The sequence below is a fragment of the Ascidia mentula genome, chromosome 8 (assembly GCF_947561715.1).
Source record: "Ascidia mentula chromosome 8, kaAscMent1.1, whole genome shotgun sequence".
In the NCBI taxonomy this organism is placed as follows: Eukaryota; Metazoa; Chordata; class Ascidiacea; order Phlebobranchia; family Ascidiidae; genus Ascidia; species Ascidia mentula.
In genome coordinates, this window is record NC_138573.1 from 11,449,282 (window position 1) to 11,471,941 (window position 22,660).

General features: G+C 35.9%; 4 protein-coding genes across 4 annotated transcripts; 2 read left to right on the forward strand and 2 right to left on the reverse strand.

Moving 5' to 3' along the window:
* The first annotated feature begins 839 nt into the window (after positions 1 to 839).
* On the forward strand, positions 840 to 8,709 carry LOC145910570 (uncharacterized). Its single transcript, XM_082997747.1, has 22 exons — positions 840 to 907; positions 1,004 to 1,119; positions 1,556 to 1,636; positions 1,700 to 1,763; positions 1,917 to 3,868; positions 3,932 to 4,037; positions 4,099 to 4,133; positions 4,195 to 4,268; positions 4,392 to 4,504; positions 4,560 to 4,646; positions 4,719 to 4,796; positions 4,853 to 5,915; positions 5,967 to 6,111; positions 6,232 to 6,338; positions 6,460 to 6,590; positions 6,818 to 6,898; positions 7,319 to 7,402; positions 7,461 to 7,547; positions 7,865 to 7,995; positions 8,153 to 8,219; positions 8,323 to 8,483; positions 8,559 to 8,709. The coding sequence occupies exons 1-22, from the start codon at positions 859 to 861 to the stop codon at positions 8,598 to 8,600; spliced, it is 4,854 nt and encodes a 1,617-aa protein (XP_082853873.1). The 5' UTR covers positions 840 to 858; the 3' UTR covers positions 8,601 to 8,709.
* A 711-nt stretch (positions 8,710 to 9,420) lies between these two features.
* LOC145911484 (WASH complex subunit 3-like) lies at positions 9,421 to 11,238 on the reverse strand. Its single transcript, XM_082998850.1, has 5 exons — positions 11,002 to 11,238; positions 10,622 to 10,786; positions 10,352 to 10,521; positions 10,026 to 10,121; positions 9,421 to 9,879 (listed from the first exon to the last, which is right to left on the reverse strand). The coding sequence occupies exons 1-5, from the start codon at positions 11,059 to 11,061 to the stop codon at positions 9,783 to 9,785; spliced, it is 588 nt and encodes a 195-aa protein (XP_082854976.1). The 5' UTR covers positions 11,062 to 11,238; the 3' UTR covers positions 9,421 to 9,782.
* A 450-nt stretch (positions 11,239 to 11,688) lies between these two features.
* On the forward strand, positions 11,689 to 17,975 carry LOC145910679 (uncharacterized). Its single transcript, XM_082997868.1, has 19 exons — positions 11,689 to 11,822; positions 11,935 to 12,028; positions 12,132 to 12,229; positions 12,283 to 12,392; positions 12,543 to 12,782; positions 12,930 to 13,187; positions 13,281 to 13,387; positions 13,505 to 13,663; positions 13,809 to 13,905; positions 13,967 to 14,176; positions 14,243 to 14,389; positions 14,571 to 14,883; positions 14,939 to 15,115; positions 15,187 to 15,972; positions 16,074 to 16,287; positions 16,574 to 16,825; positions 16,909 to 17,244; positions 17,365 to 17,456; positions 17,515 to 17,975. The coding sequence occupies exons 1-19, from the start codon at positions 11,746 to 11,748 to the stop codon at positions 17,612 to 17,614; spliced, it is 3,867 nt and encodes a 1,288-aa protein (XP_082853994.1). The 5' UTR covers positions 11,689 to 11,745; the 3' UTR covers positions 17,615 to 17,975.
* A 565-nt stretch (positions 17,976 to 18,540) lies between these two features.
* Positions 18,541 to 21,850, reverse strand: LOC145910845 (uncharacterized). The gene is made up of 6 exons (XM_082998056.1): positions 21,682 to 21,850; positions 21,435 to 21,601; positions 21,124 to 21,365; positions 21,009 to 21,069; positions 20,808 to 20,928; positions 18,541 to 19,651 (listed from the first exon to the last, which is right to left on the reverse strand). Exons 1-6 carry the CDS (start codon positions 21,788 to 21,790, stop codon positions 19,476 to 19,478), a joined length of 876 nt encoding a protein of 291 aa, XP_082854182.1. The 5' UTR covers positions 21,791 to 21,850; the 3' UTR covers positions 18,541 to 19,475.
* Positions 21,851 to 22,660: the final 810 nt, after the last annotated feature.

Sequence of the window (22,660 nt, forward strand, 5' to 3'; positions counted from 1 at the left end):
CTTTGTTCCGCAATGGAAAACTGGCCTTCCGTATTTCTCAATACTGCCACTTAGTGTTACATTTTTAGTGCATACACCCAGCAGCGAATTTTGGACTTGTGATATAGATTTTTAACCTTTTACATCTCTATACCTCTTTCGTAATGTGTCCACATGTTTGCAAAATAATATTTAGTTTTATGATAATGTTTTACACCCTACGCAGAAATATTGCATGTTACCACATGACAGGATATCGTCCCACTGCGCAGGACCTTACCTGACGATTACGGCTATCGTATCGCGTTCATCAGGTTCACTGACATTGTAGCCAAGGCACTGCAGTCAAGCGGGCGGTGTGACGTATGTATAGCGCACGTTCACCACGAAAATGTGTCTTGGTCGCAAAAAACATGAGTGACTGACATATATCTGCTAAGTTCCTCATGTTTTATGCTTATTTAGCTCCACAAGATTAAAAGTAAACTTTGTCCACCCTCTTTGTGTAACATTCCTGAGTTACCGTAAAAAGAGCAACAAATTTCTTGGAGTGTTGGTAATGTAACTCGATATAATTTATGTGTATGGATGTCTTGCTTTTTTTAAACACTGGTCACATTACCCGAGTATAGTCTCATTGACAAGAATTTTCTTACTGCATATCTTAAAAAAATAATTAAGTGCAATGGAAAGGTTTCGTCAGGGTCTGTTAAATCATAGAATACTAATACTAAACTTTGTTTTGAACCACGGCGGTTGTTTTAGTATTATATTTTTAATGATAAACAGAGACCATTCACCCTCGTTCTTCTGATGTCTCGGAAAATGTATTTCTGTTATACAACCGCCGTGGTTCAAAACAAAGTTTCGTTGCAAAAAATGTCAACAATGGAAGGGTCAATAGGAGTAACTGTAAATCGTTTGAATGGTAAAAAGTCAACTAGTTTGTACGCTATAAATTAAAAATAGTATTTGTAAATTTGATCGTAGAAAAGTGTTTTTAAAGTTATTTTTAATATTTTAGATCTGCAAACCTATAGCATGTCAGAATCGTCGTTTGATACAAGTGCAGCCAATACTGCGGCATCCCTCGCCAGTGGTCATTCCCTAGGCCAGTGCATAAAGCTAACAGCCGAAGAGGTTTGAAACACTAGTACTGCATTACAAACATGTCATTACATACCAAGATACCACAGTATTTAAACGAACAAAATGAAAAGCTAAGCTTTTTTGTTGTTTGATTTGTTATACTACCCTGGCATCTTTTTAATTTAGAAAAGGTTTAGGCAATAGAAAATTAATCGGTGTTGTTTATGATTGTCAGATTGGATAGTTTGTAATTTGCACAAAGGTTTTTTTTTCAGCGAGCTACTTAGCCAACTTTTATGTATTTTGGATTTATTAGTTGATGTTTACTGTATGGATTGCCAATAAAATTTTAAAATTGTGTGATATTTTACCCAATCTGTGTCAAAATACAAATTCATGACACTAAACAATCACAGCATTTCTGTAACATTACCAACTATGTGGGTTTACCATTCTATAAATGTATTTTAAATTAATTTTGTTTAAGTCTCAGGGAAAGCAATGGTTTGAGTTATGTCCAACTTTTGAAAAAGAGTGGCACACATTGCAAGGAGAGCCTTCATCTCAGGTACATGCTGTTTACTGCATATAATAATTATTTATTAATATATTATATTTATTTTTTTGTAAGATCACTATTGAAGATGAAATGAGTGAATTACCCAGCCATGTGGCAACTGGAAAAAAAATTCAAGGTTTGTTCTATGGTTCTAAAATTTAGGTTAGATAATTTAAGTATGTGTCGATGTATATTTGTTCTTTGTCGGCATATGTCTTCACATACCTAATTGTTAATTAAAATTAAAAAGTGATGTATTTTTATTTGTTTGTACATAATTTTTTTTTAGATGTTTCCAACTCTGAAGTGCATGTTGAAAAAAATGATTGTCAAATTGAGGAAAGACCATTGACGGTCGACCAGTTATCAAACATTCTGGAAAAAGATGACTCATTGGCGCAACGTGTGCAAAATTTGCTAGATGACAGCTGTGAGGTTAAAAGTTTGGAAGACAATGATCATATAAATAGCAACAATAACAATGATCACACAACTCCACGGTCATGTGAAAAGCTAATAACAACAAAAACAGACAAAACAAGTTCTGAGTTTAAACCTGAAGCAGTCGACAAAAGTTCCTTAACAAGTGGTCAAAGGTTACCTGAAATGCTAAAGCAACCTGTGCCACAATCTGATACAGACATGTACAAAATTATTTCTCAATTGTCTGAAAAAAGTGACCCTTTCGGCAGTTTAAACACTTCAAAAAGCACTGAGTATGGTGATCTGCCAGAAACAGTTGACATACCCCCAGATATCATTAAGCGTCTCAATACCATGAGATTACTTGACAAGTCCAGTGCTTCACCAAAGGAAGCCTGGGTTCCTTCATCATTAGTTGGGATATCTGGACCATCTTTTCAAGATTTTTCAACGGCCAAAAATTTACAAAATGAAGGAATAAAATCCAAAGCAAGTAATGAAGCACCTATAAGTGGCAATGTCCAATATCATTTTGGGTCAAATCCAACAACTCCACAGTTTCCATTCGATGAATGCAACCTGAAACAGCTACAAACATATATAGAAAAGAAGTCTGGAGAACCAAGTATTTCACCTCTTGTTGTTGGGAGTGAAATAGTTGTTGGGGATACTTCTAATTCTTCTCCATTTGTTAACCCTAATCATGTAACTTCTGTTGAGGGTGACATTTCTCAACCAAAGTTACCACCCACTTCAGTTCCACTGTCTGTTGAAACTATCTGTCCCCAAAATCCTATTCAGCCCACTGCAACTAACTTAGTGGTGGGTGAAACTGAAAGAATTGAACCAGAAGGAATGAGCCCACCTGTGGTATCATCTGCAGGTACTTTGTTGTCTTCAGGAAATTTATCAAGGGATCGAGGAACCAAGTCTCTGTCAGAAACCTCACAACATCCTTGTTCTTTACCTTTTGATTCTGGTAACATGTTGTTAACTACAGAAGAAAAGGCCTCATCAAGTAAAAGTAGGTCTTCATCCAAAGGCAAAAACTTGGATGAGAGTTTGGCTGATGAATCTATATTGGCCAGGATTAAATCTGTACTTTCTGAATCTATGTCTAAGCCACAAGTTGGATCATCCCTTTGTGAACCAACTAATGCAGGATTGGGGAGATCAGATGCCAGCTTTGCAAGTAGCATTGATTCTCTTGCGGTTCAAGTCAAGGCTTTATTGCAAGAAGAGATTGACCAACAACTTGAAAGCAAACATGACCATGATGTTAACCTAAGTGCAGTCATTGAAAATTTTGAGCAAACAGATTTATGGAAATATGTTTGCCAGTTTCTTCCTCCAGTTGAAACAAATGCCACTGAAGGATGCAGAAATTTTGAAGAGGATGAAAAAGATGATGCAAATCAATCTGAAATATCTTTAAACAACACTTTACTTGATAGAATCAGATCTGAGTTTAATAAAGAAAAGGCTGCGATGCAACAAGCTGCTTTATCTACAGTACAAACAGCTACCACAAGTACCACAGCAACACAAAATGGTTGTAGCTACCCAAACTTGCAACATAACACTATTGACCCATCTGATCCATCAAAGATCAGTTTTCCCAAAGGTTTAGAAACACAGAGTGTTAAAAGCCCCAATTGTGGTTATGACGAAGTAAAAAGTCCTGTATCTTGTCCTAGTAAGCATAGTTACAAAATATCTGAAAAATCCCATGCTGAAACAATTCCTGGTATTCCTGATTTTTCACGGAGTGTATTTTCTTCCACTGAAGGTGATCAACCAAGGCCAAAGCTGTCGGATGTAAGTTATTTGTGACCACTTTAAATGAGAAAGTTACATAAGCTGTTTTACTACAATGTTTAGGTGAGAAATGCAGTATCTCCAATTGTCGAAAAATCTGGTTTCAAACTCAAAGTACATGAAGTTCAGCAAAGAACAGTTGACCATAAGTTTCTGCATAAGGACCTAGGTATGTAATTATTTTTGCTTTCTTCGCAAAATTATTAAAAAACATTTTGTTTTTATTGCAGAACGGCAAAAAGAATTAAAGATTATTTGCCCAAAGGTTTGTTAAAGTAGTGGTGTAAATAATGTAGGGCATTTTTAAACTATTCACTGATGGTTAGGATCAGGATATAAGAATTTCATCATTCAGAACCGAGGAATCTTCATCTTCACATTCAGCTCAGAATGCTGATAGGTAGGCGTAGACATTATGCAATTGCAAAACAAAAAAACCTTGATTTCTCTATCATATGCTATTTGTTTAAATGTTTGATTCTTCTTTTTTAAATTTTAGACTACAAAAACTCTTATTTTGTAGTTTTGGAGACTCACAAAGTTTTCGAAAGGGTGAGGCACAAATTATACCAAACCAGTTTGTTTCCCCTAACAAAGAAAAGGTGCACCAGAACAAAGAATATAACAATCCAAACTGTAAGTAACATTTCAGTAGCGTACTTGTTTGTTATCATGTACATTTTTAAAACAGATGGTCGTGGAAGAGATGCTACTCAACCTGGCAAAGTACCTGAAAGTCGTCATTCCAGCACACCAGTAAAACATCACTTCTCCCAACGTAATATTTTCTTCTATTTCCCTATCAAGATTAGTAACTGTTAAATAAATTGTAGTAATCATTTTTTTGCAGATGTGGCTTTTCAGCCTTCCACTGGCATTTCATTTCTGCATGTTTCTCCCAATAGTTCATCTAAAAAATCACCAATTAGTGAGTTAGTGAGATACACATATATCTTATCATTAATCCATCTTGGTCCTTTTCAGAGGGACAAACAGCTCAGGGTAGTGAGTTACAACACAAAAATTCCAAGTCACCATTGAGAAAGTCCCAACAAAACAGGAAAAGTCCTAAAAAAGTAATACTACAAAACAGACCAACTGTATTTGATTGGCTTTCTTCTCCTGAGAGAAAGCAGTACAAAGGGAAAGAAAAGCTGTTGCCCACTTTTAATGAATTGATGATGGAGCAAGAGAAACAGATGGTTAAACAGGTCCATGATGAGCAAGAACTTGATTTGATACCTACATCAGATAAGGAAATGCCAAAATGCCTAAGTAGTGATGGGGCTCCTTCAGAACCTGTACAGTCAACTCCTACAGAAGAACCAACGAACATGACATCTGTAAAAACTGCACTTGAAAGTAGAACACAAAGTCAACCAATTCCAGAAAAAAAACAGGCAAGTGGAACATTGCATTTGCATGGCCCACCTTCCTCCTTGTGTTTGGAAGTGGAAGAGAATGATTCATACCAAAATCTGTCTATGTCAGTGAACCAAATGCCTTCAATACCAAGTGAGTCATTACACGAATCCAAATTGAGTGATGTTGAAATGCATCGACGAATGCTCAACAATTTACCTTCAAGCAGAAGCACTGATGATCGAGATGCTTTAACTTCTAAATCTAGCACTAATTTACTCAGCTCCTTGGATGATTTTCACACACTTGATGTAAACGTGCAGAAGCAGATTTTGAAAAAGCTCGTTGCCCTCCTTCAATCAAAAAAGAAAAGTGATCTTAGTTCGCATTCAGCACAAAAACCAAGAAAAGGTGTGTCCAGGCCTGTTCATGTTTATCCTTCTCGAAATGTGCTGCATGAAACTTCCCAGAACAGCAATGCAGCAGTGTGTGACAGTGACAGCACAGAATACTGTGAGCTTCCTTCATCAAGGCAGACCTCATTAGTCAAAGATGACAATTCTGTAAGAAAGGTATTTGGAGTAGATGAAAGCAAAGCTGAACAAATTATGAAACGCCTTCTGAGAAAAATTGAAAAACAGAAAGTTGATGAGCGATGGAAATCTGGAAGAAAAATAGAAAAAAGGTATAATATACTTAATGCCTATTCAAGAATCACATTGAAAATATTTTGAAGGGCCGCCTCATCAAGTACTCCTGAAAAAGTTCATGCTCCACTGATTGTGCCAGAAGCAAGTTCCATTGCATCAACAGATACAGATGCGAGTAGGGCTGTTCAATATGTCCACATGAAAAGACATGCCCCTGCTAGAAAGAAAAAGGTTGGAGAACTAATATAATACAAAACATGTTAAATACTTATTGCAAAACAGTTCCTAATTGTAAGTGAAGAAATTATATCAGATGTAGCAAGTGCAATTAAAAACATATGTATTTTCCAGATAACTTATGTGGAAGAGGTTTCTAGCAGTGAACCAACAATTGTAAAAGTAAAGAGAAGGCACAGAAAGCCTGACTTTGTTACAACACGAGTAGTTTTGCATGACAGGTGTGTTTTTGCTATGTTTTGGGACTAACACACACAATGAATGCTTTAATTATTTTCTTGTAATTTGTTTGCTATACTAAATTGGAATAATTGAATATCTTTGCTTGTTTTCACTCATCAGGTCTGTGCAAGCCAATATTGAGGAAGAGACATCTGCGCTATCACATGACATTGCAACTAATTTTCCTTCTCCAGTTGTATCGAAAGCAAAACCTAAAAGATCAAAATCAGTTCAGACTCGTCACCTAAAAGGTTTGTGGAAATTTCTTGTGTGAACTCTGCTAAATCTACAGTTTTAGATTACACTCTTATTTTCCAATAGAAAGGTAAGACAATGTTATACATTTCACCCAAATATAACTTTAAAATCACATTGTGCTTGATGTCTAAATATGTAAATATATATAGACGAGCATAAATAATACAGTACACAAGTTCTCCATTGGTACTTGGCCATCACAGAAGCATTTGTGTTCCAGAAAACAAAGAAAATGTTTTGTTGGATGATACAATTACACTGGATTCAGCTGTAAAGGAGATGCAAACCTCGACAAGACAAGGTAAATATGCTTATGTCATATAAAAAATAGTAAGTCACTGTATGCACAATTTTTGATCAATAAAAATGTTATTTGCCACTTAAAGTCCATTCCTGTTGGCCCTTTGTTGGTCGGCTTATCATATAATGAGGATCATAAAAAACTATATTCAATAGTCTAATAAACATGTATAGTAAGTTAGGTACTAAATGTGGCTGTCTCACTTTTACGATGTCCACTAGATTTTGATGCATGAAAGTTTGTATTCTTGAAATCTCCTGTTGTCTTTATGGCCAACAAACACTTAGTAACAGAAGTTGTTTGTTTGGCATTTTTCTTGGGTATATATATTTCGCCTGTGCTTGGCGACATCACTGATGGATTTTTGATTTAAAAATTCCATGTAACAAATTTCCTTATGTGACACATTTAATTTATTAGGTTCCACTCCAAAAGAAACACAACGCTTTTCAAGTTTTTATGTGGATTTTACCAAGGAGAAGAAAAACGTCCCAGAACCACAAGGTAAATTTTATTTTGGTTGTGCTACGTTACTCAAGATAATTCAAATTCTTTTTTATAGAAAAAATGCCATTCCAGAAAAGCCTTGCATGGTATGAACCATTTAGTTATCAACCTCCGTGGATGGACATGCATGAAGTTGAAAATGGTGGGTCTGTTACCACTGTATATGTAATAATTGAATTAATAGGAGTTGTGCTTTTTGAGATATTTAGCTTAATGTGGTGTTTGCATTTGATGTGGCGGCTGGGGGTTGAGTTAATGTTCTTGTCTAAAACTTAATTAGCATATTTGAGAAAATGTTCTTTTTTTCAAAAGGCACTGTTAATAGTAAAATGTCATCAATGCTTTCACTAAAAACTTTCTTTAAAATATGTTTTTATCCCGATTGTATTTTTTCCTACTAACATTATGTTTTAGGCCAAACATTACTATGGTGTGTTTTTTTTTTGTTTTATTTTAAAGCAAATAGGGAAGGACTGGTTCGAATCACTTTGCAAGAAGCACTGAGCGGCAATTTGCCTAACTTCGTATCAAAGTCACGTGAAAGACAACGAAAAATTGCAATTAATGCTGAGGAAAGAAGATTACAAGAGGTGGTGTATTTAGATACACTGTATTCCCATAACTGAACAACATGAGCAACCTAAAGCAGATATTAAGGAATATTAGATATAAATGTATTTAGAAATACTTGTTTGTGCAAGTGAACCAGCTTAAGATAATACACATATTTTTATTGTTTTTTATCAGGTGTGGGCTGAAGAGCGCCAACGTGTTTTTGGTGCCAAAACGGACAACACTCGCAAACCGTTATCATGTCAGTGCTGTGTTTTTTGTTTGCATCTTACATTTTTTTAGTTACGTTCTGATATAATGCATTTACATTTTTCCATTCAATCAAGGGAAATAATCTATTTTAGATCCCCCATTTAAACGGCGTGTTGAGTTAACTCGTCGTCAAGTGATTGAAGAAACCAGGGAAAAGTATCAACAGCTTCCAGAAGTTGTGAAAAGAAAAAAGGAGGAAGAACGGAGGCGACAATATGCAACAAACCGCCTAAAAGCAAACCTATACAAAAAGGTTACAATGTTTCCCCAATTTTCTTGTTTTATTAACTTTTTGACATGAACTTACCACAATGATTCAATTTTGCAGAAAATTCAAAACAAGGTGCTTGGGAAATACTTCATTGAATAATTTTGTAGACTGATTGTATTATACTGATGTTATTTTGTATAGCCTACATTTTCTTGTTGTTTTGTGCGATTTTGTATGCGACATAGTTTATTACAAGTAAATAAAGAAACTTTAATAAGACTTGAAATAAGTAGAATAAAGGAACAAAATCAAACAGTATTTTGTCTTTATTCAAAACAATTTTATGCACTGCGAAACAAAAATTGCAACATTAAGTCAAAACGTTAGGGAAAAGCGCAAAAACCGATGTTTCCTTCAAAGCAGAAGAATATTTCCATGTGATAAAAACGAAAACGGGATCAAAAACTGATCTACAGGGATTCCGATTCGGCCGATTTTATATACGTTTTGCGTTAGCCCAAAGGCGAGGTGTATTGGATTCCATGTGGGACGATAAAATGTACGTCGAAGAGCACTAAAGACAAGATAGGAGAAATGTCTTGTTGAATGATACGAGTGTTAAGACAGCATTTTTGTAACATTCTGCCCGACTGAATTTACCTTGACGAGGTCAAAGTTTTGGAGAAAGAGATAACTTAGAATAAGGCGCAATGTGCATACTTTCCAACAACTTGTCACTATTCACTCACAACGTTCCTATTTTCTCGCGCGGCGTTCTTTCTTGCGTGTTTGAACTGCTGCCCCCATAGCTTAAAAGCATCCACCGTGGTTAGGCATGGTTGCCAGATGGTCAAAACACTTGACGGCCAGATTTTGTTTTCCTTTCGGCTAAACCACGTTTTTCCCCTAATGGCTTAACCGAATTTCGTTTTCTGTTAAGTACCGTTACTGCTTAAGAAGTAGTATATTTCATAAGTTTTTAAACAAATTTCTTGGTGACAAAAGCTGTAATTACACTTAAAATGTTTTGCTGTGCACACAATGCTTCTAAAATCTCGTGTTTCACGAACATTTTGACCGAGAAGATTTGTATTATAGTTGAGTTCACAATTACAAGTGGTTATTTCAAATCTACACAGGATGAACAATATGGATCAATTCGTTTACTTGAATGCAATGTTCACAAACACTTTGTTGGGGGGTATTTTTTTCCTGGGTAACAGTTCAATGAGATACTTGTCACATTGTCAGTCATTTTTAAACTAAAGGAATTTTTACATGAAGCATATCACAAAATCTTTACAAAACATATTGCACTATAAAAATAATTAAAAGAAATATTCAATCACTAAAATCATCATCTGAAGACAAACTTTGACTTTCATCGTCAGATTCATCAAACGATGGCTGTCCATCGGGTACAGCTGCATCAGGTGTGCTAAAACAAGTAGTAAAATTTACCCCACTACATAAAACATTGTAATCTCTAAATTAATTGAGGAACACAAGAGTAATTTCATGGCATTTTTTGCCACTCACAATTTAAACCAATTTCCTAATACATGTATCGCAAAAAACACTTACTCCAACATGGCTGGATCAAGGCCTTCCAGTCTCATTTTGTTTTCAATAGCCATCTTTGGCACACCAACTACCACCATTTTTAAATATTTTGCATATCTGCAATAAATAAAAACATTAAATCTATTTTAGAATACAAGAGAATATCTCCACTTCATAATTTTTATATCGTCATGTAGGAGATTCCTGAATTTAATTTGACATTGCAAAAATATAGTTAGGCAAGCAATCCTACGTATAGTTTGTGTAAAGGATCTTTTGAGATAATTTTGTTACTTCGAATGGTAACCATAACTTCGCAAAAACTAACATCTATAGTGAATAGATACCTGGGGTCTTGCTTGACAGTAATTATATTTCTGGTCTCAGCATCTTGTATGGTTGTTTCCACAACCTGTGGGGAGGTGTCAGGTGGTTCATTTGAATTGCTGGTTTGTGTTTCGTTTGTTCCACTTGGTTTTTCTTTAGCAACTGCATCTAATCCCGGAATTGACGCAAGCTGTATGTCAAAAACATTTAAACTGATCAATATTTCTTATTTTTGCCACAAACAAAACAATACGTTTTATACAAAACTATGTAGGCCTATATAGATTTACCTTTGCCTCCAAAATATTTAAAGCAGTTTCAAGCTTTTGCATTTCTAAAGACTGCTTTGCTAATTTTTCCTCTGCCACAGCAGAAAAGTTGTTGAGAAAATTTACTGAATGAATAATGAAGTGGTTGATGAATGTAACTGATCTCTTTTGATTCAAAGCTGGAATCTGAAAAACGAAAGTTTGTGGTTCGTATCACATGTGAACAAACTTTTTGATACATATAAACCGAAAATCAACTGCTTTCATAACTATAAAATTCACACAGGATCAACATTTGCTACACTACACCGATGCAAATACTACAAAACGAATTTAACAACAGCGAATAAAGGCAAAAGCACAACCAGTAATATGTGTAGGCTATAATTTTTAATACACACCTTGCTTAAATCTACACTGGGTCCACCAAAAGAATATGTGGAATTGCTAACATTTTCCATAATTTTGTAGAGTTTCGCAAAAGTTTTGTGATCATATGCTGGTGTTATACTCTACTGAATATCCAACTATCAGAAATCATTGCAAAGAACGTAATATCTCACAATGCTTGTCAGCGTATAATACGCGATCGCCTACACTTTATATCTGTGATTGTATTATCCAGAAAATGAAATTAGCCGAACATAGGCAAAAAAGAAAGAAAAAGGCAGATGTGTTGGTGGCGCGCCGCGTTTCGTGCGAGTCACGTGACAGTGTCGCCATTACTGAGAGTAATGTCTCAGTCTTGTCGATAGATGCGATCGCGAACTGCGCGAGCCACGCGCTAGCAAAGACAAAGAATGTATGGTAAATACTCCAGGTCTGCTGGAACAACGTGCAGTACGCGTTGGGGTCTACAACTGATAATTTTTCGCAGTTGAGATGCGACGGGAGGCGTAGACGCGTGCGGCGGTGTGTCCAAATTGAGAAAAGAAGGCTGTGTTTTGGCAGTATAAGTGTACTTTGGGTGAAGAAAAATTAGACGCGTTTTTTATCAAAAGGACTTGTAAATACGGATTCAGACGAAACTACGTCCGAACTTGCATCATTTCTTTTTACCAGTATTTCTGGATTAGGCTACCTTGGTTCATTGGTGTTTGTTTGCATTTTTTGCAGGTTAAGGAATTGGTTTTAAATGTGGCAAAATGAACAAAAACACTTCAGATGATGGAGAAAAATTAGCATTTCTGAATGGATTGCAGCAGTTTTTGAATGATAAAGGGTAACTCATGTTATGCTTGAACATGACTAATGCTCAAAACTTTTTGTTGTTTGCTATTACATAGGCCTGTCTTAAAGATTCAGTTACGTTAATTGATCTTTCTTATGTGCAGAAAAATCCTGTTTCCTTATCCCATACTGGCAGGAAAAACAATTGATCTACATGACTTGTACAACAGAGTAACAACATTAGGTGGATATCAAAAGGTAACATTTTTTAAAATGTAATCAAATTGTGTCTAAACACCAGCATATTGTGTAAAGAAAATTTGTTGAATATGATAATTATACAGCCTGATTTTGTTTGTAGGTAACAGACAAGGATTTATGGGATGAATTTCTATTAGAATACAAATTTCCTGTAATTTCTTCTTCGTTGGCTTTTGGATTAAAAACTATTTATCAAAGGTAAAGGGAAAATATTTTTACCATTAAAGGACTAAAAAAGTTGTGTCCCAAAGGTACCTAGAGGAATATGAAAGAGTCCACTTTTTTGGTGATGATGAAGTTCCTAAGAAGTACAGATTGGACATTTCAATAAGGAGATCAAGAAACCCACATTTTATCTCCGGTTTGCAGCAATTTATGATTATGTACTTTTATGTATTTTACTAAATGTTAAGAATGTAATTTTTAACGTTGGTTCTCTTTGAATGCTCCCTACACATTGTAGTGTACATGTTTTATTTCTAATATACGTTGTTACATATATATTTTTCAGAACATGACCGTGTTCAGTATGGCTTGAGTGCAACTCGACTCTCTGAACCAAGATTTAATGCAGATATAAGTGACTATGAACGAATTGCTTTTTCCTTGACTTCTGGGCTTCCCAATGAAGTTGATTTTGCAATTAATGCCTGCACACTCTTATCAGGAGAGTCCAGACATGTGCTTAGGCTTTCTAGATGTCCCCAACTTCTTGATGCATTACTTTTACATGCTGGAATAGTGTCATCAGGTATCTGCACATCTTAAATAAAAGAAAACAATACATGGTTGTTTTCAGTTGTTTTTGTTGTTGTATGTTAAATTTTTGTGGATTTCACCTAACCTGATAATTTCTTTTTTCAATCACCTTTCCATTACATACTTTTTGTGTTTCCAGGTGTTAATACTTTTGGAGAAATTGGAAATACATGGAATGACAAAACTGGGCATAACTTTTTTAAATTTTGGGCTGAAACTGTTTCTGATACATTAATTTTGGAACAAATGCTTCCACAAGAAAACCAGAGGATTTGCACAGAGAAAAGTTATTGTGGTAGTAACTCAAAAACCAGAAATGTTTGCAAGAACTGCAACAAAGAAATCTCAACCAGCGATAAAGAGTTGACAAACAATATTTCTGCAGAAACATCAAAATGTATGTATATCAAAATTTTATTTTTATACCCAACATTTTGCACATGAGGTGATAATTTTTGACAAGTTTATCATAAAATACATTTCCATTTAGGTTCCTACAGAAAGTGGTGTTACAGTAAAAAGGACAACTGGACTTCAATATTTCAGTCAAAAAGACATCTTGGTGTACAAGATTATGAAGGACAACGTGTACTTCAGGTATAGTATACTCCTAGTAATGTTTGTAAACAACTGATTAAATAGCATTGTACATTATCCACTTTGTATTCTCAGTTGATAATGGTTTTGTTAAATGTGCTTGTTTTTTATGTATAGATTGCATTAGTGCTTCTCAATTTGTCTTTTGAAAGTTTTAATGTTCCAATACTTGCCAACAACAAGTCACTTGTTCAATTTGTTTTCCTTTGTGTTCATTCCAACTACTCATCACTTCGGCAAACCGGGTTGGATATACTTGGAAATGTTTCAGCTAGTGTAAGTGATAAATTAAGTTGTTTTGTTGGATAATGAACATGTATATATGTTTACTGTTTTTTTCTCATTTAGTATTTTGTTTATTCCTATAAGTGAGGTGTAAGCATTTTTACATTGAATGACCTGTATATTAAATGTATTGCAGATGGATATTGAGAAGTTAGGTCTTCATATAATGCAGTGTACATACACTACAGTAGAGAGATGCATTCAGTCTCATGACAAATTTGACAACATTCGTGGTTTGTTTTTGATTTTAATAAAATTAATTGCAACAAATTATTCTTTACATTTTTTTTGCAGGTTTTGAAGTTCTAGGCAATTTGTGCAAGTCACAAGCAAACAAGGACTCATTGTTAATATCTGTTGGTGATGATATATTTAAATCATCAGTATTGTTGCTAACCATAGGTGATATTGAACTTGCTCTAGCTGCCATTGAAGCACTTTATACGTTGTCAAAGCTAGGCGAAGAAACTTGCACAAAAATAGCCATTGTTTCTGGCAGCATAGGTATCCAATACTATAATGTTTAAGCACGAGATTTATCACTAAGTCATATATTCATTACTTCTTCAGATATATTGGTCTGTTTAATAACGTTCAATGTACGGACCCTTGGAGCAAGTCAACTTTCTGCAATTCGAATTGCCAGAAAAATTGCACCTCCCCAACCTCAACATATTCATCGGATTCCTCCCCAACCAACTGCCACAAATTATACAGGTCAGTAGGATGCTCTAAAAGAATTTAAATTGCAACAATAAATTGTTCATATTGCATACCTTTTGTATAATATTATTGTAGGATTAAGTTTAACAAAAATCTTTTTGTGAAGAAACAATTGCATGGTATGCATTAGGGTGTTTTTTTAAAAAAACTTTGTTTGACAATTACATTTGTTTAGCTGGAAGGGTCATTCATCCACAACAAATAAGACCAATTCATCATGCAGTTCCCACACGATATCCTACAATACGACCAAATCCTGCAGAAACTTTTCCAAGCAACCAGACACCTGTGTCACAGATGTCCCTTTCTGCAAATATCTCATTACCTAAACAAGGCCATCCTAAAAAAACTGCAAACCGACCAATCGGTGCTGGTCCAACTTACACACATACAGAAACAAGCAGCGTTCCCCCGGTTTTTCATTACATGCCCGCTCCACCCCCTGATATAGCTTTGGACAAGAGTCCGGAGTCTTTTGCTCAATTGTGGTGAGATATTACGAAACAATCTTCTAAAGCCTTGTGGTAATTGTTTTTTTTGTAGGGTTTGGGCCACTTATGAGCAATGTGGAAATGATGATGGTAGTGTTCCTCGGGTGCAACTATTTAGTGATTATGCCACAGTTGCTACCCGATATGGCATGAGTGGTAAAAATCAAGTTTTGCCAGCAGCTGAGTTTGGTCGTTGTCTGCAGAGAGTCTTTTCCAACACTGCCTCAAGGTAATTCAAAATTTGTTATTTCCTGACTGTGGGTTAAGTTGGTGTACCTAAAAATGATTTGTTTCATTAAGGCTTTTCAATGACTGCAATGGCCAACCTATGTACCATATTACTGGAATAAAAAAGCGCCAAACACCCTTACCAGTTCCTGGATATCATCCACAAGTTTCTGCAAATGTTTCCATGAACTCAACTGAAAGCAATATTCCTCCACAAGGTCAAGCAAACTTTAATACCACATGTAACCTAAGTTCAGCAAGTACTGTAGCACCCAGTTCCTGTGGTACCCCAAGGTTAACACAGCAGGTTGCATCAACATCAACCAGTGCCAAACCTACTGACAGTATTAACATAAAGTCACCTTCTACTCCGAAACCCAACAATACCAAGACATCAGTGACTACAACGACTGTATGTAAAGATCTTGAAACCTCAAGAACTGGTCATGAATATCAAAATGGATTGGACCATATTGCTCATGGGTCTCCTGCACCTGTAAACAATCACTCAAATAGCACAGATCTACATGATGGGCACTTGCCAATTGTGAACAGAGAAAGAATAGAGTCATTTTCTACAAAGCGAACTAATGGCACTGTTGAAGTTCAACAAAAACTAATTTTAACACATGCACTTACATCAAAGGATAAAACATCCACTGATGCATGCCAACCACACTGTGATGATAGTCCCATCAAAACTGACAAACGGTCACAAATAAATTGCAAAGCTATCAAAGAGGCTATTAACCACAATGATGATGATGATGATAATATTAATTGCCAAAAGTCCAATGATCTGAAGTCCGAAGTTGTCTGCAATGGTTTTCCTGACAAGAATCTTGATTGTTTGACAGGGTAGGTTCCAACATTAGATTTCACTTAAAATCAGTTTATTATTTCGGAAAAGCAGGTTTTTTGTTTGTTGCAAAGTGTTATAACTAATTTTCTTTTACCAGAGTTTTACCAGATACAAAAACTAGTGACAAAGAAACAACAACAACAACATCAACAACTCATGCTATGAATGGATGTTTATCACCACCTCACATAGACAGTTGTAACCATGAAACAAAAGCAAACAAGGTCACATTGACAAAAACTCCATCTGTAGGCTACTCGCCAGAATCAAGTAAACCTGTGGAGGATCCTATTGAAAAGGATTCAAAAAAGGTGGTTGCATAGTAGTAAACATTTACAAACTTTGACCTTCAAAATCAAATATTTTTCTGGCAATACAAAAAAAATATTTTTTTTCTCTGTTTATCGGAAGATATCACAAAAGTATGTTAGGAAAATTATGGCATGTTCAAACCAGATAAATTTAAAATCACGATTTATTTTTCCATTTTGTTTTTTTAGTCATCAAAAATTAAATGTATATTTTAATAACTATAGTAACTTGCATTACCCTATGCTGCTTGCTTATGAAACAAATAATCCTTTTTTGTGATTTAAGGTTGTGGATGTGAGCCATGATGAACCTTTGTCACTTTCACCTAACGTACAACATAAGTTAACTGCACAAACACACCAAGCTGAAGAAATAAAACCAATGGAAGCAGTGATTTCCACCTCTGTTGGAAATTTACCTCACGAAGAAAACAATGTACAACATAGTCCTCCATCTATTACAAACCACAGTGTTTCAAAATCTTTGCCACTGGGTGGTGTTACGGAGACACAAGCACCTCGAAGTGACATAACTCAGGTAAACTGATCCAACAAATTGAACAAACTAAGAGTAACCTTAAAAGGTTGTTTTACTTTTCATCAGCAAACATTGTTTTTCAGGTTTGTGGGAAGAGGGAACACGATAAGATTGATGAAGTACCTGAAAGTAAACGAATGAAGATCGAAACTACGTCAACGCAACCACCTTCCAAACCAATATACACCGCAAATTCGTATCAATCAACCCAAACAAACCTTCCGTTAACAACAACAACAACTGTCACGCACCCAGTGCGTTTTCCAGCACCGAAACCAAGTACAGCCCCACATGCTCCTTCAGGTGCTACATCACATCCAGGTCAAAAGAAGCCTCCTCCAATCGACCTTATGGCTCCAAATGCGTCTCTTATGGTTTTGTTTCGCAACAGTGGAAAACAAGCGTTCGATGATTTTTCGGTAAACCAATTTCTGTTGCTTGTCTTCATTTTCCATGTAGTAAACTACGTGTACATCGCTATATGTGCACATTGCAAGTGGCAAACTCGTCCACCAGAATGAAATTTTTTTTTTTTTAAGGATGACAAAGAAGACCCCATAAGTAAAAGCATTCGTTTAACTGCTGCTTTGATATTGACGAATATTGCCAAGTGTTGTGATTTGGGACGAAGGTTTGTATGATTTGGTAATCCTATCTTCCCCTTCATTTAATTTTTTTGTGATGCCTAGCCTCCTTCAGCGACATGAACCGTGGTTCGCCCAGTTGGCGATGAGCGGCATGGATTGTTCACCTAATCTCGCCAAGCTCCTTGCAGAAATGAACAGATAGCACCACATCGTGTCTAATACCTATTCTACTTCACATGTATTGTTTTTTTTGTTGTCTGGTGAAACCACCTTTGTTTGTTTCGTTGTCAAGCGCAAGGTGTATGCAATATTCCGAGAAACGTCGCTCAAACTTTTGCTAGTTTACTGAATTATAAACACATGGTTAATACGCATTTGCAACTCAAAATTAAACAATGCAGTAAACGTAGCTGAAGCTCCAAGGTTTCGCCAGTTTTGTTGAAATTCGCCATTTTATTTTTTTTCCGTGGGCACATTCCCACAGTTACGCTTGAAGGGTACGAGCTTCGTGTAGATTGTACGAATCCAATTATTATATTTTCTACGGAAGAAGAGAAGTCCGCTGAGCGTATGAATAAAGCGTATTTATAGTAAGTTTTGTGTTATTGTTGAGATGCTTAAGAGGACAGAGCGCGAAACAACAGAATATTTACAGTTGCACCGAACCAGGCTTCTTTATATTTTTCCGAAAAAACAAATATTTACACCCTACCCCTTTATAAGTAGGCACAAAAAGCAACTTTTTTCTGGTGGACATACCAAGGTAATGGAGGCGTTACCGAAAAAAGGTTAAGAACCACTATTCTATTACAATATATCAACTGCAATTAATGGTTGTAAAATCCTCAGTTTTAGAGAAAAGTAGGCAAACCAAATTTTTGGTGCATCACTGAGCTGAGAAAATTAAAAAGGATCCTAGTTGGCATTTCATCAACGAAACATAAATTCCTCGCGTTCAATCAGTTGGAATTAAAACTGGTACAAAACGCATCTTTACAGTTTCTCTATCTCTCTCTATGCAATCAAGGCTAGAATAGCCATCTGGTAGTTGGTGTAATGTTACAGGACGTAAAGACACAATAGAACTTTACAAGTGCAACGACCCCGACTCCCGCTTTTAGATACAAAGTACCTTCGTAAACAGTTCTTCATTGCGTTAAACGAGGCCCATTTAATAAATTATAATTGTAGTTTGAATGTGTGGTCGAAAGGCATAAAACTGTTGCACTGCGTTGGAAAATGTAAAGCCTACCAAAACCATGCTACAGTGCAAGTTGAATAGACGAACGAATCAAATGAAAACATGAAATAAGGTGTGAATAAGCATCTGTGAGTAACAAATTGTTTTGCAAAAGAAAAATTTTTCTCCGTTTAAAATATAGCGATGGAGTGTAACTTGTGTAACATTATTCGCTCGCACAAGCTTTAAACTTCTTTGAAAGTAAGCAAGTTATTCATTCTCTTTCAATACATGTGGTATAGAAACATAGGCAAATTAGTCTGAATTGAAAATTCGTTATTTTAAGTTTGGGACGCTTGCCGCATCTCGCTTTTAGTTTTGTTGTCTTAACTTGATGGTAATATACCTGTCTGCACTGCGGTGGCACCAGTAACCCACTCATTGCCTTCCACCGATTACCGAAAGTTTGTGTTCTAAAGTTTGTTTTTTTTCTTACACTTTGGTTAACCACAACTTTATATTCTAAATCAATCTATTGATTACTGTGGGACAATAATCATATTTTAATATACGATATACTCATTTTTACAATTGGCCATTATAGGAACTCAGTTATTAAAACTCAAGAAATTAAACCATGGTTAGGTTATTAACCATACTTACACTTCGGACAAATTAATAAAGCACAAAATAGGCACATAAAATTTTTATCGTGTGTAATATGCTATACATAAAACGTTTTTCCTTTCAGAAAATAATTCTATAGACTTAGGTAATGCTTAGCAGCGAAATCAGCTGCATATTTTCGCATATAGCAATTTTGTTCATAAACGCATTAAACTTAATTGTCGTTTTAGTAATCAAACAGATAACTTTATGTCATCTAGACGCAGTTCATTTGCCGGTCTGACAACGTTTCCTCAAACATTCCGTAAATCGAAAGGGAGTGCATTTCCCTGGTGTAAGCCACAGTACCACATCCCTTCCACCCTGATATTACATCCACGTTCGGCAAATATTCTTGTGTTACTTGCTCCACTTCGCGATGCGACTCAAAATCTGATACCAATAAAAAATGCACAACTTGATGACCATTTTTTTCAAATAAACACGAAGTCTTTAAATAACATAAATTTCTGCGTTTTACTCTTGAAAAAATGGTTTGTTTCATGTTGTTTATGACGTCATGAAATAGGGAAGATGATGCGTCTGTGAGTTTTGGAGAAACAATTTTTAAATAAAATAAACAACACTAACATTACTTGATTCCCACAATGGGCTACAAATTTAAAGGTATTAATAACAGTAGCTACGTTTTGAATTTGAAATTGAATTACAAACCATACAAAACAAGCAAGTTTTACAAAGTAAAATCTAATATGAACGATCGGGCAATAAGAGACCAATAAAAAGATTTGTTTTAAAAATAATTCGATTTAGTCGATGTTGCAAATACAAAAAAAAATTAGTTTTCCATACTTTAAACAGCGAATTGGTGTGATATGTCAAACAAGTAAATATTGTCCTGCTTCGTTGCCCCTACTTAAACTTTTAAGTGACCGAAAAGGAGAGGAATTCTCATCGAATTGCTTGATCACTGCCTGACAGGCGAAGTGAAAATACCGCGTTTGCATCACTACGTTTGATGGGTATACCCATAGTTCATATATCTAGTGGTGAGTAGTGTCTTCCAACTGGAAGGGAACTGAAAGAGCATTTATATCATTTCTCACCGACATGCCTCATCTAACGTGGATAGTTACTTGGTTAGACCCTTGGCAGACAGCAAATCAATGACGCAACTTTATCCATCCCAAGTGTTACACGATACGTTCGCATTGTGTCGGGCTTGCGTGAAGCTTCGCGTGCAGCTTCCGCTTGCCCCCACCTTCAATCGGTTTTCGAAGTTTTTAACTTTTAGGATCCATCTCCCTATTTTGTGACACAGCAAACATGCTTGGATATTTGTGAAAGAAGTGCGCGTATTTATCGATTCGTCTTGCTATTCCCAATCTTCATGACATATTTTTGGATTTGATAACAATGTTCCTGTCGTAATGAACCAAGAATTACAATTATTCTCTTTGTATTTGGTAGTTTAGAACCAGACTCCAACACAAAATTTGCCCCGAAGTTCAGAACCATCAATACCTTTTATACGTGAGTTTGTATCACACGGACGTTTGTAAACTTTTGACAAAATAAATTTTCTTACTTCGTTGTTTGCCCACAGTGAAAGTTCGTGACGGATTCGCTTGTTCGTGTAGTTTGTTCCTTGCTGCTTCATTGCTTTCAGTGCTTTTGTTGTCGCAAAATGCAGGCACTTCATTTGAAATCTTGAAACAAAAGCCAAACTTTAACGAAGGCCAAAAAATTAATGCAAAGATAATCAGATTTTATGGACTGATTAGCTTACAGAGACAGTCGAATGTGGTTGATTAGAATTTGAGGCCTCCGTTTCAATCGCATGATTAAACCTACAAAAAAATTATATACTGATATTTGTAAATTATAAGTTATGGTAAAAATACCTGAGACACGATGTATTATATCTGTCATCTGACAAAACAGAAGACCTCCGCCCAAAGTCTGATAAAGGAAAGAAGGGACACTCTGTTACGGACTGACGGGAATGCGAGTGTCCCGGGCCCGGGGTGCGAGTTCCAATATCTGGAATTCCACCGGTTGCCTGTAAAAGCTGTTCCAGCTGGTGAATATAGTCAATAGCGCTTTGCAATGTGTCAACTTTACTCGGTTTCCTGTTTGGTGGCACCTAAATACAAATATATAGGCCTATAACAAAGGCCTGCATAAACTTTGTGATTTCCACATAGACTTTTACCGTTGGCAAAATTCTTCGAAGTTTGGCAAAACCCGAATTTAGGTTTCTTACTCGAAGACGTTCGCGGGCATTGGCTTCTCTCCTCTTTGATATTCCCTCAGAATTGTTACATGCTGCATATTCAGTTTCCTCAATTCGTGGCACAGAGTAACAGCTTGTTAAAGAATCTAGTAAACAATTACACTAGTTTCAATGAACTTTCAATCAATCAACTATTGTAAATTTTCATAACCAAAGTTGCTCGAACCTCCATCGGATTGTTCCCTGAGACGCGCATGCCGTCGATGTCTTCTGGTCGTTAATTCCATTTCAGTCAACATCACAACACTGTCTGGTACGTTTGTTTCCTGCATCATCCAAAATCTCAATACAACGGATGCAGTAGGTAATAAAAACGCTCAATATTGGAACTCGACCAAGACAGCTTATTTCCAAAGTGGAGACTGAAGGATTGTCAACGCAGGGAGATCTCGACACAAAGAAACGTTGTCTACAGCGCCGCTTGGTGACCAAGAAAACACGATAAAAATATCACAAACTATTCCGTTTTACATAGTTTTAAGATTTGTGCATGTTCCAATATCAGGAACCTCAAACCTCAACTGTTAATTGAACACATTCGAGCAATGTCTATGAAATCGGTTGTAAATAAAAATGGGCCATATAGTCCATGTAGTTATCATTCGTTTTAGTCCACGGGGCGTCAACATTTCGATGCACTTTGTAAATAGCCTAGCCTTGGCCTAAATAAACCACACTGACGCCAACGTAACATTAGTTAGTGACCAGTAAGCTTTTCTTTTATATCTGATTATCATGAAATGCCAGTGTGCATTTTGCTCCTCGAATGTTCTACGATTGTGTACTCTTATGCTCTAACCATGGGCGTCCGCAGAAAAAAAAAATAGTTTTTGTGTTTTTTGTCTTTCTACGTCACCCTGGTAAGTATGTGTTAGATTACGTTTTTCAGGGGGTTTTGGGAGCATTCCAGGGTGTCCCATGTCGGTAACTTGTGATTTGTAACTTGTAGGCCTATAGTCGCATTCATGCGTGTAATCTTAGACAACTTAACTGTAAAGCAGTCTATGGTGTAATAAATATGTGCAAAAATTCAAATTGTATTTGAATATTTTTCCATGTAGGCCTTACCGTATTCGAGAATTCTAATGTTTCGTTCTGATAGTTTAAATTTGTTCAAATTCATATTTGTCCACGGCAGTAAACAG

Excerpts from the sequence above, each read along its gene's own strand:
- LOC145910570 (XM_082997747.1), top strand. The coding sequence starts at position 859 with ATGTCAACAATGGAAGGGTCAATAGGAGTAACTGTAAATCGTTTGAAT. Across the intron at positions 6,112-6,231 it reads CCCCTGCTAGAAAGAAAAAG|ATAACTTATGTGGAAGAGGT; the intron begins GTTGGAGAACTA and ends TGTATTTTCCAG. Across the intron at positions 7,403-7,460 it reads AAACGTCCCAGAACCACAAG|AAAAAATGCCATTCCAGAAA; the intron begins GTAAATTTTATT and ends TCTTTTTTATAG.
- LOC145911484 (XM_082998850.1), bottom strand. The coding sequence starts at position 11,061 with ATGGAAAATGTTAGCAATTCCACATATTCTTTTGGTGGACCCAGTGTA. Across the intron at positions 10,122-10,351 it reads ACTGTCAAGCAAGACCCCAG|ATATGCAAAATATTTAAAAA; the intron begins GTATCTATTCAC and ends TATTTATTGCAG. Across the intron at positions 9,880-10,025 it reads CTTGATCCAGCCATGTTGGA|CACACCTGATGCAGCTGTAC; the intron begins GTAAGTGTTTTT and ends TACTTGTTTTAG.
- LOC145910845 (XM_082998056.1), bottom strand. The coding sequence starts at position 21,790 with ATGATGCAGGAAACAAACGTACCAGACAGTGTTGTGATGTTGACTGAA. Across the intron at positions 21,070-21,123 it reads TATAATACATCGTGTCTCAG|GTTTAATCATGCGATTGAAA; the intron begins GTATTTTTACCA and ends ATTTTTTTGTAG. Across the intron at positions 20,929-21,008 it reads AACCACATTCGACTGTCTCT|ATTTCAAATGAAGTGCCTGC; the intron begins GTAAGCTAATCA and ends TTTTGTTTCAAG.
- LOC145910679 (XM_082997868.1), top strand. The coding sequence starts at position 11,746 with ATGAACAAAAACACTTCAGATGATGGAGAAAAATTAGCATTTCTGAAT. Across the intron at positions 14,177-14,242 it reads CATTGTTTCTGGCAGCATAG|ATATATTGGTCTGTTTAATA; the intron begins GTATCCAATACT and ends TTACTTCTTCAG. Across the intron at positions 17,457-17,514 it reads TGTTGTGATTTGGGACGAAG|CCTCCTTCAGCGACATGAAC; the intron begins GTTTGTATGATT and ends TGTGATGCCTAG.